This window comes from Monopterus albus, unplaced genomic scaffold (genome assembly GCF_001952655.1).
Source record: "Monopterus albus unplaced genomic scaffold, M_albus_1.0 scaffold76.1, whole genome shotgun sequence".
Taxonomy (NCBI): Eukaryota; Metazoa; Chordata; class Actinopteri; order Synbranchiformes; family Synbranchidae; genus Monopterus; species Monopterus albus.
Genome location: NW_018127956.1, coordinates 1,335,743 through 1,353,359, shown reverse-complemented (window position 1 = coordinate 1,353,359; position 17,617 = coordinate 1,335,743). Strand labels below are relative to the sequence as shown.

The 17,617-nt window shown below is 41.0% G+C and overlaps 2 protein-coding genes across 4 annotated transcripts in view; both read right to left on the bottom strand.

Moving 5' to 3' along the window:
• The window catches only part of si:rp71-1c10.7 (tumor necrosis factor receptor superfamily member 12A), an 11,916-nt gene extending 4,335 nt beyond the window's left edge, over positions 1 to 7,581 (bottom strand). The window contains exons 1-5 of one of the 2 annotated variants that reach the window (XM_020606146.1): positions 7,261 to 7,578; positions 3,768 to 3,866; positions 3,516 to 3,659; positions 2,241 to 2,289; positions 1,413 to 1,774 (exon numbers count right to left, since the gene is read on the bottom strand). In XM_020606146.1, coding sequence (XP_020461802.1) covers positions 2,249 to 2,289; positions 3,516 to 3,659; positions 3,768 to 3,866; positions 7,261 to 7,342 — 366 coding nt within the window. In that variant the 5' untranslated portion in view covers positions 7,343 to 7,578 and the 3' untranslated portion in view covers positions 1,413 to 1,774; positions 2,241 to 2,248. Of the gene's footprint in view, positions 1 to 1,412; positions 1,775 to 2,240; positions 2,290 to 3,515; positions 3,660 to 3,767; positions 3,867 to 7,260 lie in introns of those variants that run through there. The other variant, XM_020606147.1, reaches the window with a different exon arrangement.
• Positions 7,582 to 9,255: 1,674 nt separating this feature from the next.
• rnf40 (ring finger protein 40) overlaps positions 9,256 to 17,617 on the bottom strand; it is a 10,071-nt gene continuing 1,709 nt past the window's right edge. The window contains exons 5-21 of one of the 2 annotated variants that reach the window (XM_020606357.1): positions 17,534 to 17,617; positions 16,629 to 16,829; positions 16,256 to 16,377; positions 15,937 to 16,083; positions 15,502 to 15,576; positions 15,248 to 15,367; positions 14,874 to 15,053; positions 14,534 to 14,669; positions 14,007 to 14,128; positions 13,587 to 13,852; positions 12,719 to 12,836; positions 12,447 to 12,596; positions 11,119 to 11,331; positions 10,895 to 11,020; positions 10,331 to 10,471; positions 10,102 to 10,203; positions 9,256 to 9,692 (exon numbers count right to left, since the gene is read on the bottom strand). The exon at positions 17,534 to 17,617 is cut by the window's right edge and continues 22 nt beyond it. In XM_020606357.1, coding sequence (XP_020462013.1) covers positions 9,516 to 9,692; positions 10,102 to 10,203; positions 10,331 to 10,471; positions 10,895 to 11,020; positions 11,119 to 11,331; positions 12,447 to 12,596; positions 12,719 to 12,836; positions 13,587 to 13,852; positions 14,007 to 14,128; positions 14,534 to 14,669; positions 14,874 to 15,053; positions 15,248 to 15,367; positions 15,502 to 15,576; positions 15,937 to 16,083; positions 16,256 to 16,377; positions 16,629 to 16,829; positions 17,534 to 17,617 — 2,480 coding nt within the window. In that variant the 3' untranslated portion in view covers positions 9,256 to 9,515. The remainder of the gene's footprint in view (positions 9,693 to 10,101; positions 10,204 to 10,330; positions 10,472 to 10,894; positions 11,021 to 11,118; positions 11,332 to 12,446; positions 12,597 to 12,718; positions 12,837 to 13,586; positions 13,853 to 14,006; positions 14,129 to 14,533; positions 14,670 to 14,873; positions 15,054 to 15,247; positions 15,368 to 15,501; positions 15,577 to 15,936; positions 16,084 to 16,255; positions 16,378 to 16,628; positions 16,830 to 17,533) is intronic. The other variant, XM_020606356.1, reaches the window with a different exon arrangement.

Below are 17,617 nucleotides of genomic sequence, written 5' to 3'. Positions count from 1 at the left end.
GAGCTGAAATAAAAAGCATATACCACATGTTCTGATTGATTGGATTTTGGATTTAAAAAATGTCCACTCAGTATTTAGGCTAATTCATATTTATATAACTATTTTGTCACTCTGAGGTGTAGATTTTTACTTCTTTGTTAGAACTTAGTTTAGAATTTAAGCAAATTATTGATTAAAAACTAGTTGCATTAAAAGTCTCGGAAAATACAACCTGTTTGTTTCTTGTCCATATTTTTACAACTGATGAAAACACCTTGTATTACTAATGAAAATTGTCAGTTTTATTGTGAAAATACATTTGGCACACAGTTTTTAAAATTGAATTAAGTAAAAGAAGCCAGTGCATGTACAGTATATACAAGTAGAAAGCAAGGTAAGAAATATATAGCAAGAAATATGCAGAAGATGTTAGTTATTGCTTAGTAACATCACTGTCTGGCCTGGTGGAAGTTTAACAAAAATCTTCACTGGAGTCCCGTTAAAAATGTGCTTGTCCCTTGCAGTTAATGTAACATAACACTGCAAGATACTTAAAAATAAATAATAGAAAAGTCTAAAAAACTAAAAGGAAAAAAAATCAGGTGATATCTAAAATTTGTTGCCAAAGGGCAAGATGTATACCCTTAGGAAGACAGATTGGAAATAGGACCTGACGCAAAAATTCGCAATAACCACATGATGATTTGAAGATAAAAACATTTTCTATGACAAAATCTGAAAAACTATACAAACTTGCCCTCTGTGATTGCAACTGTTTCAAAGGCCACAACATTACAAAAAGTCATCTAGACATGCTGATCTGAAGGAATTTGACAGGTCAGAGTTAGCAAGCGTTGTGTTTGCTCCACCTAAAACGCTGTAGGTGAAATTTTCGTCAGTACATTCCTTGTAACATTCCCACATGTTATCAGTTTGGGATTGTGTGTCTAGTGTTTCAAACATCCCACCCCACAGACGTTGGGATGGTAACTTCTGGAGATTCTGGAGTTGTAATAGAGAAAACTCAAGCTAACATCTCTTAAAACTCAGTAACATTTAAACAGATAAACTATTGTAATACCTGAAATAAAGGGTCTGTGTTGGTTTCAGGAGACCCAGTAACAGTGCATGAGTGCAGTTCACTGAGTCAGCTTTATCACTGTTTTAGGCTACTAAGAAAAAGGTATGTGGAGGTACTACCAGGGACAAAGACTATAAAATACTTTCCACCTATAAGTAGCTACATTCAAATGGCCTTAATGTGCTTAACTGGCCGTCTACTCCCCTGTGGTGTATTTTTTGAGGTTGCTGTGGTAAATGACCAGCAGAGAGACCCCGTTAAACCCTGCAGAATAGCAGGGGATCGAACTGCAGCCCAGCAGGCAGCAGTAGCTGTCTTACATTCAAAGGAGTCCTGCTGTTTTTTTTAAAGGACTGTTGTTCTATCTTATTTCTGATTCAAACATCTGCAAACTCACAGAAGTCTTCCAGATCAAACTCTCATTTAAGTGGAGTAAAGGCACAGGTGACAATGATAAAACTCTAGTATAATGTTGTTACTATTCCTACTGAGGTGTGAGAGTCGCTCGTTGTAAGTCCTGCAGTCACACGGGACCTACACTGAGCGTGAGAACTGAGCAAGCCTCTTCACTGAACAGTCTAATAAATTAAAATAGTCAGATTCTGGTCAAGGGCTACCCTGCAGTCAGAGTCTATAGTTCATGGTCCAGAGGCTTCAACGTCTGCACCAGTCACTTGTTGGTTCTGTCACATCTGTTTCCAGAGGAAGATGAGGCTGTGGAGGCCATGACAATGATTCAGTTCTCTTTACATTCATATTCAAAAAACACACAGTTAAAGTTAGACTTGCATGTATGACTAACATTAAGTTATGACAGAGTCTGCTGCTGTTGACGTCTAAGCATTTCTATCCCAAAAATTAATAGAATTTATTCTTTTTAGTTTTATTTAACCAGAGTACCTGACTAGGAGACTTTCTGAAGTGCAAGAGCCTTGTATTATAATACACGCCAAATCTTTTCTAGTACATTTCAACAGCTACGTGAATTTGGTTTATTTTATTTTTGCACAGCCAAACTATAAAACATGTAACATTTCATGTTAAGCTAATGCAGTTCATACTGTTGAGTAGCAGGTTTTACAGACTGGATGAATTAAATCAAATCCACTCTGCTCAGATTTTCATTCAAATTCATATACTGGGCTAAATCTGGTTGTGACAAAGGGAAAATTATACTTACTGAAATGTTTAAGCTTGATATAGTGGCCCCGCAGTTTCTTCAATGGGCTCTGTAAAACAAATTACAAAAAGAAACATATGATCAGTTTATTATTTTGTATCTAGCAGTCAATAATACACAATGAAATGTGCCAAAGAATAGGAGAGCATTCATATGGAAGTTCAGTAAACAAGTTAAATGATGTTTACCCATTATTTGACCCCAAAGAGGGGGATGTTGGGCCTTGCCTTCATAAATCTTTAGAGCGCCACAGACCTGGCCTACCTTTAAAATAAAACACTCCTGAATTCTGTCCTCACCCAAGCAAAGAGCAGAGATGTGGCCTGACACAGCATCTGCATTGTATTTGCTCAGGTTAAGCAGTGGCTGGTCCAGCTGGCTTGTAATGGCGATCACCTCTGAGAGCCGGGTCAGCTCAGTTGTCCAAGCACTGACACAGTTCTACCAAGATTGTCTAACAAAAGAAAACTATTAACAAATTCAGCGAGTCTGTAACTATACTATCATCAACACCAATACAGGTTCTGTGTGGGTGTAGGAGTGAAGGAAAGTCTTCATCATCAGGTGGGCACCCTCTCACTAACTTCACTAACTGGTGTCTGAAGAAGGCTCAGCAGTGACCCAACACCCCCCCCCCCCACAACCTGCACCCACACACCCACAACACCCTGCATCTACTCAGGCTAATTGTTCCCAAACAGTCACTAGCACCAGCAGACATGTCAACTGCTGTTCTAACCACTAAACATTTCAAATACCTCACCAGATAACTCTCCAGACCTCTGCTTCCCATTATTTGGCCTCAAAGAGTGGGGTGTCAGGTCATGCCGTCATATATCTTCAGAGCCCCACAATAAGCAACACCATTTTCCAGACCTAACCTGCCTTTAACACAGAGCATCCCTGAACCCTATCCTCACCAAGCAAAGATAAGGACTGTTTGTGCCATTTGTGATAATGTGTGACACTGCTGCAAAGGATTTTTACAGGAAAAACACACTGAACCAAAGTAATCTTTGTCTCCTCCCTATTAGCCTTGAATTTACTTCATGTTGTCACAGGGAACATGTTTCCGTTTACATATGTTGTTGCCACCTCTGATACAATAGTCAAAAAAGCAAACATTATGCAGTGTAAGAAACTAATACAAAACATATCATTTTAGGCTGACAGTAAAAATACTTTTAAGCACAGAGTCTCACTTGATATTATTTGTGATTTTGGCTCAAAAATAAAACGTTTGCCCAAGAATGGCAGCTGATGCACTGATCTTACCACGGAGAGGTCTTTTATGTGACTTGCGTCGGTGCACCATGACCCCGATAATTAAAGCAGCACCAACCAGCACAACAGCCAGCACCGAGAAACTAGTAATGGCAGCCAGTTTCCACACATCAGGCGTGTCCTCCACAGGTTTACCTATCGATACAACAGAAACTTAACCTGAAAACCTGAAAATAAAATTATACACACAAATGAATTAGCAATGGCAGAGAGTACTTAACATTTTAAAAGTCTGAATCTTACATGTGTTGCATGATGGGGTCTTTGGATACTGCTTGCATGATGCACACGCCACGCAAACATCCAAATCTGAGTTCCAAAACTCCGAGCTGCCACATTGACCTGCACACAGAGAAACAGCTCAGTTATCATGACACTTATAACTCAGTCACTGGGAAGCACCAGAGCTGGGCCCTGGAGGGTTTGTGAGTACTTCCAGAGCAAAACTTTGTTTACGATTTATGAAGTATTTAACACTGTTCAAGCCTATGAAATATTATGACCTTGTGGTAATAACAGAGACTGACATTTTAGAAATCCACAATTACCCAACTCTGTAATAAAAAAATTAAATGAAGCATAATCAGGTGGTAGTTCAGCTGGAATCCGTTAACACAGGTTTGAGTGTGGTTTTCCTCTTCTCATAAAATGAATTTGGGAAATTCCTTTGAGTCAGACTGCTGATGTAATTTAACTGCAATGAGAACGAGTTACTGAGTGACTCTGGGTGCAAGAGCAGACAAGCAGGGTGTGAGGAGCAGGATGTTTTCATGAGGTCTTCCGCCTAATTGTTTTGCTTCTGTGTGTATGTGAGACTTCCAAAGAATAAATGAATGTGTCTGTGAGACAGAGCTGTTCACAGTGGTTGCACTCAGAGAAAATGTCTACTTCTGTGGATGCAATAGAAAGCTTCATCTCTTTACATGGCAGCCAGAGAGCTGAACAATTAAAGTAGTGCACTTCACAAAGCTTGAAGATGCAATCTGAGTGTAGACTGTTGCAGTGTTTTAATAGCGTGTGGTTTTCTCTGTGGGGCTAACATCCTGGCTTTGGTTAAGAAACACGTATGCATTAATACCCCAAGGTCGTGCATGAAGTAGTGAATACTGACTATGACATCAAACTGGAAAACGATTTGTAAAGAACAATAGTCCCACACAAAGTCAACCTAATAAATGAATGAATCATACCAGACAAATCCATACCACAGACAACACAACATGGAAACAGGCTACAGATATTTGACAAACAAAACTATTTTTCTTCCTTCTCAGTGTCACACATGTATGTATGACAACTTCATTTGTGTCCACAGTATAAAAAGTAACCACCCTGGACATACAGTATAGTGAGTCATCATTTGTAGTAACTTCCATTTGTAAACTGTTTGCTTTTATCATCAGTGCGAAAGCTCTCTCTGTTTGACATTAAACAAAAGCAGTTAATTGAATACGTTGGAAACTGCAACTGCTTCAGTTACAACGCCAGCAGTTAATGAATATTGTGACCTCAAGGAGCTGACACGCTTCAAAACTGAATTGCAATGCAAAGACAAGCTTGTAAAATGAAACTAGAAATAGTACCAGGCAATGTCAGGCTTACAGATAAATGATACTAAGAAAGAACTTTTAGATATCTGGATGGTCATCTTCCTTAGTTCACTGTAAATGAAAATAACAGGTTTGCTGCACACAATGTATCAAAAAAAGCTATGTGTCAAGTTTCTCTGATGGAAGATTTTTCGGTAAAACAAAAAAAAAAAAGCTAATATCCTGCATTCAGAACCTCACTGAAGTATTAGAAATAAGCATTATCAGGAAAATGTGCTTCTTAAAATGTTTCCTTAAATAGTTAATATAAAAAGTTCAATCACAGAAACAGTTTCCTTTTGGACCAATGGTCCAAAAACCTAAAGATTTTTCACTTCCTGTCACTGAAGATAAAGAAAAGGACAAACTTACAACTGAGAAACTAAAACTTGCCAGTGTTTCATATTGGAAAATGTTTTCTACAATTAATCAGTTAAGCCAATTAATACCTCTGATGATGTTATAGTGATGTCATCAGGGTTATTTCTTATATACAGCCTTTATTAAACTTTTTTTATTTTTCACAATTACAAACTGGAAGCCTGGAGTTTGAAAAATGTGGATGGGTGTAACACAAGATAATACTGGGTTGCATTGTGGGAAATGCAAGATTCGAGCTGAGCCATGTCGTGGGTAAAATTCAGAATATCTTGGCCTCTGCTGCTTTGATTTTGATCATTCTTTTTAATCTGGCTCTTGTGTGTTCAGCAACTTAATGGAAGTGCAATGCTAATTTATGGGAGCACCTTTTTAATCAACTAATCATGCAGGTAGGAAGAGATGGAGGAAAGCTGTTTTCCTTGGATGAGTCAAATCCACCAATGCCTGGGTTTTAGATTCACAGATTTTATCTGATCACTCTAAACCAGAATACATCCAGAAGAAGCCTTAAACATCAGGTTGTAAGAGTCAAACTACACAGGACATGTCAGTATTATGACTTCCCATGACTGGTTCTTCTACAATCACATGCTCAGGCCATTAGAGACTCTTCATCCTCCAACCTGCCTGCAGAGCTGGACTGACTCATTTTATAGCTGTGGTCACAGCTCTTGTAAGTATTTCTTTGGATGATTTCAGCCCTGCATCATCCACAAAATCCAGCTGGACCCACGCTCAAGAGTTCAAAAAGTCACCGAAAGGAACTGAACCTTGACTGCTGGCTGACCTATATGCAAACCACATCAAGGTTGCTGAACCTAGACTGAAACTGCTGATTAAATAGATAACATTGCAGCTATGTTTCTCAACCCAAATTAAAGTTTAAGGAAGAAATTATTCTTTTGGGGGTGTCAGTGGGATTTTTTGTGATTAAATCTAATTAGTTACTAGACCTTTTTGCTTATTCATGAACTGCAACATCCCCCATCATAGAGCATTATAATTTAGTAGTAAGAAGCAACAGGGACTGTCATCAGTCTTCAGATTCAGCATGTGAAAAATGTGGGAAACAAGAAAATGTTTCAAGCAAATTTTGGGCTCTTGACCAAAGCACTTTGGCAAATGTGAGCACCTAGTCTGATGAAGAGTGTTTTTTTTGGGTGTGGGGGTCCTCTATTTTGTCATAAACCGCTGGGAGGGAGTGGGTGGACCAACAGCTGACGTTCAGATGTAAAGATGACTTCTCACAGATAGAGTCTAGATCAAACATGTTTTTCAGTTTAGCTTATTAAAAACCATATGGTAACTTTAATGCCTGAGGCAATGATCAGAGTCTGTGAAGGTCAAACTCCAAAGTTCAGTGTGCTGTGGAAACAAGCTCCAAAGCTCTTTTTTGTGGAATGATAAAACACGCATTTTGCGCAAAATGGACACCGGCAATTTACGCTTTCCATGTGGCCTGTCCTTCTTATCCAGTGGCACGGTTGGATGGGGTGAAATAAGGCGATCGGAATGCGGAACCGGTGGTAAATGCAGCTGGTAAAGGAAGCGGCTCTGTAAGCAGAGACACGATCTGACTCCATTAGAGGGAGTCCAGACCACGGGACTCACAGATAACATGGACATCAACAGTTCCCACAAATTAAAGCTCAACATGTAAAGACAAGCAATGTGATCACTGCGTCGCGTGAAAAAGAGTTGAGGTTATACACTTATACATACAACTTGAATTTTTGTTTAGAAGAAAACACCTTAATTTGACTTACTTCTTTGAGCGCTCACACCATAGAAATTGGTCACTGCCGCTATAATAAGTCCGCAGAGTGCGCAGAGAGCGTTTGAAGCCATGATGTCTGCGGGTAAAAAGCTGCTCGCTGTCGGCTACACAATTCCCGAAAGTTCATCTGATTAGCAATCCGTGCTGGTTTTCAGCATGGAAAAGCGAGCATCAGAATGAGTCACCCGGAGGAGTCTGCGCCTTGTTTTAATAGCGCACACACCCACGCTAACAGTTCAACTCCTATGAGTCATTTCCTATGTACTGTACTGCTTAGATTGTCTGCGCGCACACCACGACTCACAGGAAACTTCACTACCATAGTATGTGGTTTCATTTGTTTCAGTTCAAGTGAAAGTTTCAACTTAACCACCCCAGGTATGAGACTTCCAATATATACATTTCTTATTTTATGGCCACACCTTATATGGTCCCCCCCCCCCTTTTTCCGCATTGGTCCCCCCCCCCCCTTTCTCCACATTTCTAGCAGAGAGTCTGTGCAGTCTGGACTTAATAGTGTTCTCATTGTTATTACCACGCCTGTCGACGTCATTTGCTCGTCTCTTGCCAAAAAACACAACTCTCTGGCATGAGTCGGGGTCCCATGCACAGAAAAACAGGACTTAGACAAAACCAGATGACATTCACTAAATATTACCTGCTTTTTAAGTTTCTGGGAACGTCTGCTCAAGGTTCAGGTTAGATCAGCTTTACCTTTCTCTACTGAAATGCATTTTGCAGGTATATATGTATATAAATCTGTGATGATCTTACTTTTGCTAGCTGACATTTGGATAGTGATTGTCCCTAAGGCGGGGTGGTGTTAACATCTAGGGCTGGGTGTAGCTTGCTGCTACCGCACAAGTATGCAATAACAAAGCCAGTGGACACATGCCTGGAGTGCTCTCAGGTTAGCCCTAGTCAAAGCTTTGTCTCAAACTTTAATGAAGACTGTCAGTTACTACAACATCTGTGCTCTGTGGCATACAAATTCATCACTTAGCAAAGTGAAACTCATTAATTTATCTATGACAGGTTACACACTTTCATGGGTAAGCCACTGCCTATGGATTATAACAATAAAACTATTCTTATGTTTGCCAACATTACAGCCAATTCCTGCAGGGGACTCCGAGTTAACTATTCCCAAATGCCCGATAAACCTTTTTTCCCTCTATGCTTTCAGTGTTTTTCTCTGCAGCCTGGAATGTTTTATGCGCACTCCATGGTGTGAACTGCCTTTCTCACAAGCACTAACGTCAAACAGACGGTAACCAACTCCCCAGTAAATACCTCATAGCATCAGAACAGAGAAAAAGGGGGGGTTTCATTGGCACAATTAGGCCAGAAGCATGTTCTCAAACAGATGTTTTTGTACTCGTCTGCCACGGCTAACCCTTAGGAAAGCAGGAAAGAGGACCTGGATCAGCACAGCACACTGAGGACACCCATATGAGCCGACTTTCCAGTGGAGTGATTTCATCAGTAATGAGGCACTATAAGCTACAGATGTTGTGTTAAACTCTCCAGTGGGAACCATGGCAACAAGATGAACACACACACAGGACTTTGCCTAAGGTGATCCAAACACTCCTGTATGTACTGACTGAGTGCCAAACTAGCTGATGTCTCTCAGACATTGTTAATACTATAGGTTAAGCAAAGAAGTTACACCACCGTGGGCTGTTGCACTTTATATATTAGAAACATATTTTCTTTTACACATGTAATCCTCAAGTCTGCAAAGGATGGCTTCTTTTAATTTTGAAGTTTAGATTTCAGCTTCACTGATTTTAAAGGATTTCCAAAACCAGAAGGGCAAAGAAATGCTTTGAGAAGCTCAGCCATATACCACTGCAGTTCCAGGCTCTTCAGTACGCTAAAGTGGACCCAGTTTGTCAAAAGAGAGAAAGTTTTACGTGGCAAAAATGGCAAAGACAGAAAAACAGCACAGAGCAGCTCAGCATGAAAGAATGTCACAACGTGCACAAACAACTGTGTTTATTAACTACAGCACAACACACTCAGTCAGATGTGTCACTATCCGTTTGGTCACCAAATTAATCACCAGCTGGCAATGATGAGGGAAACAAGTCTTTCCATAGAAACGTTAAAATGGGGAAATATATTGTTATCCCCAATATCTCTGCCTCTGAATGGATCTTCAGTTCCTTTGTCTTTTCTCTATTCTTTTCTTTGCTTTGGTTCTGTCTACTGCTTTCTTTTGTCAAACCTCTATATGAATTAGGTGATGTAGATGCGGTGGAAATCGTTGGCTCCGAAGGCACAGTTGCACTTGGGGCATTTCCTCTGTCGGGTGTCATACCGCATCTTCAGACACTCGTAGCAGAACACGTGGAAACACTTTGTGAGCACCGTCTCCTTGTCTCGTGTGTTGCAGCAGGGGCATCGTAGCTTGGCCTGGAGGCAGATAAATACACTGTTAAATGGACCAAATGCCAACTTGTCAAACTTATTATCAGCTCTGGTCATTTTATGGCAGAAATTAGAGGGTGTAACAAGTAAGATTCTTGACATCCTCAAAGAACAAGGAGATCATTATATCTGTAGAGGTTTGAGCTCACTTTCTGGCCCATACTCACAAAAGAAGAACTGCCATTACTGGCTGGTAGTCAACTAATTACAAGCTTTAGTATTTTGCATTACAACATATAACTTTTTCAATAGACAGTTGTATTTCTGTCAGTAACAGTCTACTTTAGATTCTGCCAAACGTTGTGGGTGTTTTTGTAATTCCCTTAAGTCACTAACAGGGTTAAATCAAAGTCATAAATTTCTCTGCACAAAAACAATGTCCTCTTTTTCTCACCTTGTACTGGTTGATCTCCTCCTGCAGGATCTCATCAGCATCAGAGTAAACCTCCACCTTCTTCTGTTTCTCCAACTTCCGTCTCAGCCTGGACAGATCCTCCTGGGAGGCATCAGGAAAAAACCCATGCAACACAGACACCAGATGCAATCTTCCAATCAGAACTTCGCTTGTGAGAGTTTGGAAAGAGTTTTTGTTGTGGTATCGCCAACACTGAAAAATAACGTACCTGTGCTCGTTTCAGGTTGCTGCTCTCCCTCTCCCGGGCAGTGCGGTTCTCAGCCACAGAGACCTGGATCTCCTTAAGCTTGGCCTGCGTGTGCTCCAGCTGCACCTTCAGGTCCTCTGCCAACTGGGCAGCCTCCACCGCCTGCAGCAGGGAAGGAACCGGACACAGTCAATAAAAAAAACACCCAGTGACGAAATTCCTGAGCTATAATGTGTTGGTGCTGGTACAGTAAGTCATAAAACCTGACATTATGAGTCACTTTGTGCTTCAGCTTAAGAGATTCAGTCAGGTACTAACTTAAACACCAGCTTTTTGTATATTTTCCATCTCTGACAAGCATTTTCCACTGCGTACCATACATTTGTAATTTCCGCTGAAGTAAATCACAACTTCACAAGCACCTGAACACACCAAAATATGCAAAAGTATAACTTTTAGCATATTATCCAGATCCTCTGCATTTCCTAGTTATGATAACAGAAATCTGGCAGCAAACAAATCATCCAACATTGGTAAATCTGAGGTGCACAACCAGACAGTGTGACTCAGTCTATCTCTCCTCACCTTCCTCTTGTTGAGTTCTAGAGCTTGTGTCCGGACAGCCAGCTCTTTTTCCAGAGTGGCCAGCGTGCTCTGCAGGACACCCTCTTTTTCTTCCAACTTCTGCACAACCAGCAGCTGGGCATCAACCTGAGGGAGGCAGCAACAGTAATCAGTTGATACTTTAGCGCCCTGGCACAATGAAACCCATCAATACTGCATTTCCAGCTGAAGTTGTTCATCTTCACCTGGGTTTTGAATGCGAGAACTTGGTCAGCCAGCTCCTCCTTCTCCTCTTTCAGCAGCTTGTAGATCTGGTTAGATTTGATTCGCTCACTCATCAGCTTGAAATTGGCATCGTCCTTCTCCCGCAACTGCTGCAATAACCGGCTGTTCTGCTCCTGCATATCCTCGAAGGCCTGGCCGGTCACATCCATCTCGCTCAGCAGGGCTTCCTCCTCCTCAAGAGACACACAGGTGTCAGCCATCAAAGACAGTGTCTCTGCTGTTGCCCCTGGACTCCGGTTTTAAAAGCAGATGGGGCATCATTTCATCACCATTTGCAGTCACTCATGCAAAATGATATTCATATACGTAAATACCGAAGCCACTGAACTGAAAATAACTAAACTTGTATATGAAAGAAAAAAGTTTGCAAAACATTAAGGCAATTTATTTTCATTTTTACAGATTCAAAAAGAATCGACATCTACATCATATTATGTGATTATTTGCATTACTCCTTTATTGGCCTGTTTATGATTATCCATCTTAAGGTGCAACAATACCTGGTTTGTTTTCTGTGCTACAAATTTGACTTTACTGTTAAATCCTCTTTTACAAAGTTGTTAAATCAGCAAAGATGTTTTTAACTTATGTTGCCGCTGCCATGATGACATCTTAAGAGATGATCAGATAGAAACTACAACATTGTTCCCTATGTGCTACTATAAGCAACAACAATCTTATCAACTTTACTAACAGACTGGCAAGAAGTGAAGCAGCCGATCAGATTTAAATATCAGGCCACAGCATCAGCTTTCAATTCCTATTTGGTGGTCTAAGATTAGTAAACCCTCTTTCTTAGGCAAATGTAACACTCATTGCACCACTCTCATTCTTAACACAGCTGGCTTCTTTATATTCATATCTGGTGCAGTCCCAGTAGGTCATGTCTCATTTCTTGCTGCTTTGAAAATCTTAACTTATTTAAAAAGTCACAGAAATTCAAATCTGGTCAACCATTTGTCAGTCTGCTGCTATGACCAACTGTAAAACAAATGCCTGTATATAGGCTGCATTTAAAAACCTTTAGAGTAAAAGCTGTCAAGTGCCATTTTTTGAACATTACACACAGTGTAGACTCTGACCGCTGCTGAATCTTTCTTCTCTGTTAAAGTATAAGTGTCATGTCCTGCTCTTTCCCCATATTTCCCATCTCTTTACACTGTCATTTAAACACAAATGTAAAAAAAAAAAAAAAAGCAGAAGTATGTACACGTGCTTGGCCTCATGCCCAAGCTCCAGCTTCACCTGTATACTCTTGTATGTCTGAGAAAACAAACCACACAGATACCTGTTTAGTGGCAGCAAGTTTCTTCTGCAAATGCTCGATGGTCTCCTCTGCAACTCTGATCTTCCTGAGGGCATCTTCATCAGCCAGCTTTTTGCTTTCCTTCCTCTCCCTCTCCTCTAGCTCTCGCACCCTCATCCTCAACTCATCCACCTGGTTCAAGAAGTTGGAAGGCCACTGTATGTAACTTAAAACTTATGTTTCATTAACACTTCAAGCTTTTTGACACATGCAAGAAACATTGAGAGAAGGCTCCATGGCCCCAAAGAACAAACCTCAGCTTTAGATTTGCGTTCAGCTGCCATGAGCTGCACTTTGTCCCTCTGCTCCTTTGGAGCAGACTTATACATGTCCAACAAGAGCTTCATCTCTTTCTGGGACTCCTGGGCTTTCCTGATGAGTTAGAAAAGACGAGATTACATTAACATAACCAAACACATCAGTGTGGTTGGCTGAATGTAGGGCTGCACGATTAATCTTCTTTTTTGAGCTTGATATATATCCCTATGCAATCTGTCTCATATAATGATTCCGCCATGTATAGGGCAGACCACATCAAACATGTTGGATTTGAATGTGTTTTTGAATCAGTCTTCTCTTCCTGTAGTGTATTCCTGTTAGTGGTTAATGCAGCTTAGCAGGAAAAGGGAGCACTTGGTTTGATGTATAACAACTCCATTAAAGCTAACATGTGTATTCCTGTTAGTGGTTAATGCAGCTTAGCAGGAAAAGGGAGCACTTGGTTTGATGTATAACAACTCCATTAAAGCTAACATGGCAGAATTATTGTCACATGAGACTGAGATCACATAGGGGTCTGAATCGTGGCTGAAAAACAATTCACTGTGCAGCCCTAGTAGAATGTGTCTAACATGCTTCCTTAATGGCAATGATGCTGGTAAAACAGAACACTAAGACCCTGCAGATCAAAGCAAAAGCAGCTACTAACTATACAATACAGAACAGGCTGAGACTTTTGGTCTCTGGGAAGTGGTGATGTCAGGCTTCTACACTCCACAAAAGTACCTACTGCTACTACTCAAATATGAAATTCTGAATCATGCAAAGAACAGTGTTTTAATGCTAAGACCAAAAAACTTTTTATAAGAAATGACAGAGGAGTTAAGGGAAAGCGGTGCGTACTTGAGTTCGATTCTGAGCATCTTCAGTGTGTCTGAGTCTTTCCTCTTCAGCTCATCACTGCGTTGCCTTTCTCTTTCTCGCTCCCTCTCTCGCTCTCGTTCAGCCTCCCTCTCCCTCTCTCTCTCCCTGGCCCGCTGTCTCTCCAGTTCCTTCCTCCTCTCCTCCTCCTCCTCCTGGTCCTCATCCTCCTCTTTTTTCACATCGATACCATCACTCGTCGTCTCCTCTAGAATCAGAACCCCTGCGTCGCCGCTCTGACAACGCAACTGTCGATAAAGCAAATTACTATTACTTGATACTAATTAGAAATGAAACTCGTTAGAAGCGATGTGTCATTACTCATGTTCCTTGACTGAAATACAGTTTTGCTTGAAACAGCCCTCTAAATCTCATACACTAACACTGAATCACACCATCTACCTTATTGATCTCCATCTGTGTTTCCCGCAGTTTCCTCTTATAGCGCTGCACATCACCTTTCAACTGCAGGTTGTGGTTCTGAAGACTGCTGATCAAGTGTCGCATCTCCCTGTTGATTGGTCCTGAGAGAGGAGACACAGACGATGAAAGTCAGATATGCACAGAGCACAGTCAGTATGTGGTTTGGTTTTGAGTCATTCAACATTATCTGGAACTGTAGAAAAAAACTCAACTGCACAATGCACACAAGTGACATAATATGCACCGTTCTTGCTGTGCTAAGAGATAATTAAAAGTATTACTCTGCTGAAGAGTGTGTCGCTTAATATTCACTCGAACATCATCCTCAAATTACTGTAATTCACAAATAATAGCTTATATTAATCTAATAACTGAGCCTTAAAGTGCATCAAGCACGGTGTTACATCAATGGCAGGTTTATAATTATGCACCACACTATGGCATCATTTTCCTTCTTCCTCTCAGAGAATTCTTGATTGATATGCGGGTGCATTTGAAAAGGATACCTGCTTGTTCGTTAGCTGCCAGGTTCTGCTCAAACTCAATACGCAGCATCTCGTACTCTTTGCGCACCTGGGCCAGGGTATCCTCCAGCTGGATGACTTCAGTCCGCAACTTCTTTTGAAGGGACAGCTCATCACTCTGTACAGTTGAAAAAGAGCAAGACGTTGATTTTGTTGCCAAGCAGCAGCAATAATACAAACATAAATTGAACAATAAACACAAAACTGTGGACTGCACCACCGGGCTAAAGTCAAGGAATGTCTCGTTTTCTCTGTTTGTAAAGCTTGTTTGTCTTCATGGGAACAACGTTATACAATTACACAAACATGTCCTCAGAGTTACCTCCATGTGCTCAATCTGTCGGAGGTGGGCGTTCTTTGCAGTGAGCAGGAGGGCACGTGCTTCATCCAGCTGGGTTTTGACCCCGAGCGACTCATTATACAGCAGAGAAAACTGAGACTGCAGACACTTGTACTCTAGAGTCTCTTTCACAACCTCTTCTGGAATATTGCGCAAGTCCATCTGAAAAATTAGGATGTGGATTGAGATGACAGCAAAGACTGAACAGTGGAAATCTGTTACCACATTACCTGAACCCACACTCTGTCATTCATAGATTAAAAGATACTGGTCCCAGGCAATGTAAATTAAGTTCCTGCCTACCAGGTATAAGGACACTTCTATCCTACTCTACCCTCAAAATACTTTATCTTCACCTTGAGCTTTTCGCTCTCCCTCACAGCCTCCTGAAGCTCCACCTGCAGTTTCTCCAACTCTGCCATGCGGCTATTCGCTAACTCCTGGTTGTGCTCCAACTCTGCATTGAGACTCTCAAACTAAGATGAAAACAAAGACACATTACAGGAAGAAGAATGTGCAAAGAACATCTGAAACTCAGTTACATGCAAAGAAATAAACGTTACACAAAACTGATAACACAAAACAAGGAGTGCTTTCTATGAATGCTCACCTTCTGAATGTTCAGTGTAATCTGCCCTCCAGGTAGTCCAACTGAGCTGCCAGTGCTGCTGTATCCAGACTTTAGCTGCAGACAACAAACAGAGCAAATGGTCATAAAAAAAGCAAAGCAAAACAAAACAAAACAAAAAAACCCAACAAAACAACACAGTACACCCATATACATTCAGTTTGCAGTTTGTTAGGTAAAACTAATGCATTCTAAACCAAAACTCCTACAATAAACCCTGATTTAATGAAGACCGGTAAAACAATGCACACATTGACAGCAGGATGTGCATCAATAAGAGCAGCTGGCGTGACACAGTTTGATGCTTAGAATCTTATCGTTGTCAACTCATGTATAGAGAAACAAAAGCCTACGCCTCATGCACAGACACTTCAGAAGAAAGAAGTTGCACACACAGACAGATTCAGTCAAACGCACCTGCTCCATGGCTTCTGCTAGGTGTTTGTTGAGCTTTTGTTCTCTGTTGCGAAGTTTCTCAATGTCCCACTGCAGGTCCTCCACTGTTGTCTCCATCTCAGAGACCTTGGTCTCTGCGCTGGTCACCTTGTCTACCAGCTCATTGTACTGCAGGACAGTAACACGTGACAACAGCTACTTTATCAGTGACATGCATACAATAGTCACAGCCATACAATTTTCCTCATTCACATTTTCTATGTACTTCTCTGACAAACACTCTCATACCCACACACATGCACAAACATTCACCATACACGCCGATGCCCACAAACAGTACCTCCATGGACATCTTGTGGTGTCGGCCCTGCAGGAGAGTGGCCAGGTCTCGCAATCGACAGTTCTCATCCAGCAGAGTGCGGTTCATGTTGACAATGTCAGACTGGCTATCGTCCTCACATGCTGCCAATGAAGATCAAGTTAGCAGTGTCGAATTAGAACAGAGGTGACTGGTGTCAAGAAAACTATGCCGATGTTTATGTACAACAACAATTCAGTAATAGCATTTAAAACTCATTTAGTGGCAAGTAATTAGTTTCAATGTAGGATATAAAAGGTGCTGAAGGTGCTCCTCTTTCTTATTTATACAGTATGTGTATACCAGTGGCTTATTATATACACATGTCAGTTAATAAGCATGTCTGCTTAGTTACCTGCAGCCTGGACCTGCTTGCACATGTCGTCGATGCAGCTGTGCAGCCTGTCAAAGACACAGACTAAGCAGGCGATGGCTTCCTTGCTGAACTGCATGCGGTCCTGGAGGTGCAGGGTGAGCTCCTCCTCACTGCTGTGCTCTAGTGTGGCCAGGAAGCCTTTGGCATTCTCACTCAGGGGAGGAGAGGGTGGCGATGCATCTGCCAACGTTCAAAAATGGTTACACACAGGGCTGGTCAGCAAAATTGGTAATGCTATCATAAACCTCAATTTATTTCTAGAAAAATGGAAAGTGTGTGTCTTGACAAAATTTTTATTGCTTCTGTCACTGACAGCTCAAGCTTGCTGAAACAGAGCATTTTGCAAAAGCTCTCATCATCCAAAAAAGAACCAGGCAAATACAAACAGAAGAGTTTGGATTATGATCCTGATTTGTGATAACATGAATGCTTCAAGAAGAGTCTGCTACAGAACACAAGAGAAGCTTGAACACTGACCTTCATCACAGCTAATTTCTTTTTATGCCTTAAAAAAAATTTTCAGTAATAATTGTTTGTTGTCTGTTCCTTGATTTCCTCTAATTTGTGGGGATACACACCTAATCAATTAAATCAATATCAATAGTTTTGATGTCACTTTCTGGCATTTATGTGCTCTTTTGTTGGCAACTGCTCTTGTGTATAACATTAAAATACCTGGCCATTTGCACAAAATTAGCCACAACAATAACAACTTTACATAAAAGACCATAGACATCGATGCTGTAACTTTTTAAACCCATGTAAACATTAACACTTTCATTAAATTACTTTTTTTACTAAGGTTTAATAAGGTCAACAATCAGATTTCAGCATCAATGGACAAGGTCATTAATGGAGGCTTTGTCACAAAAATCCCTGCTTACCTGTCACTGAGTCCCGCGGTGGCTCTGCCAGTGTCATCAACTCTTCTGACCCACCAGGAAGAGGAGGCTGCTGCTGCTGCTGCC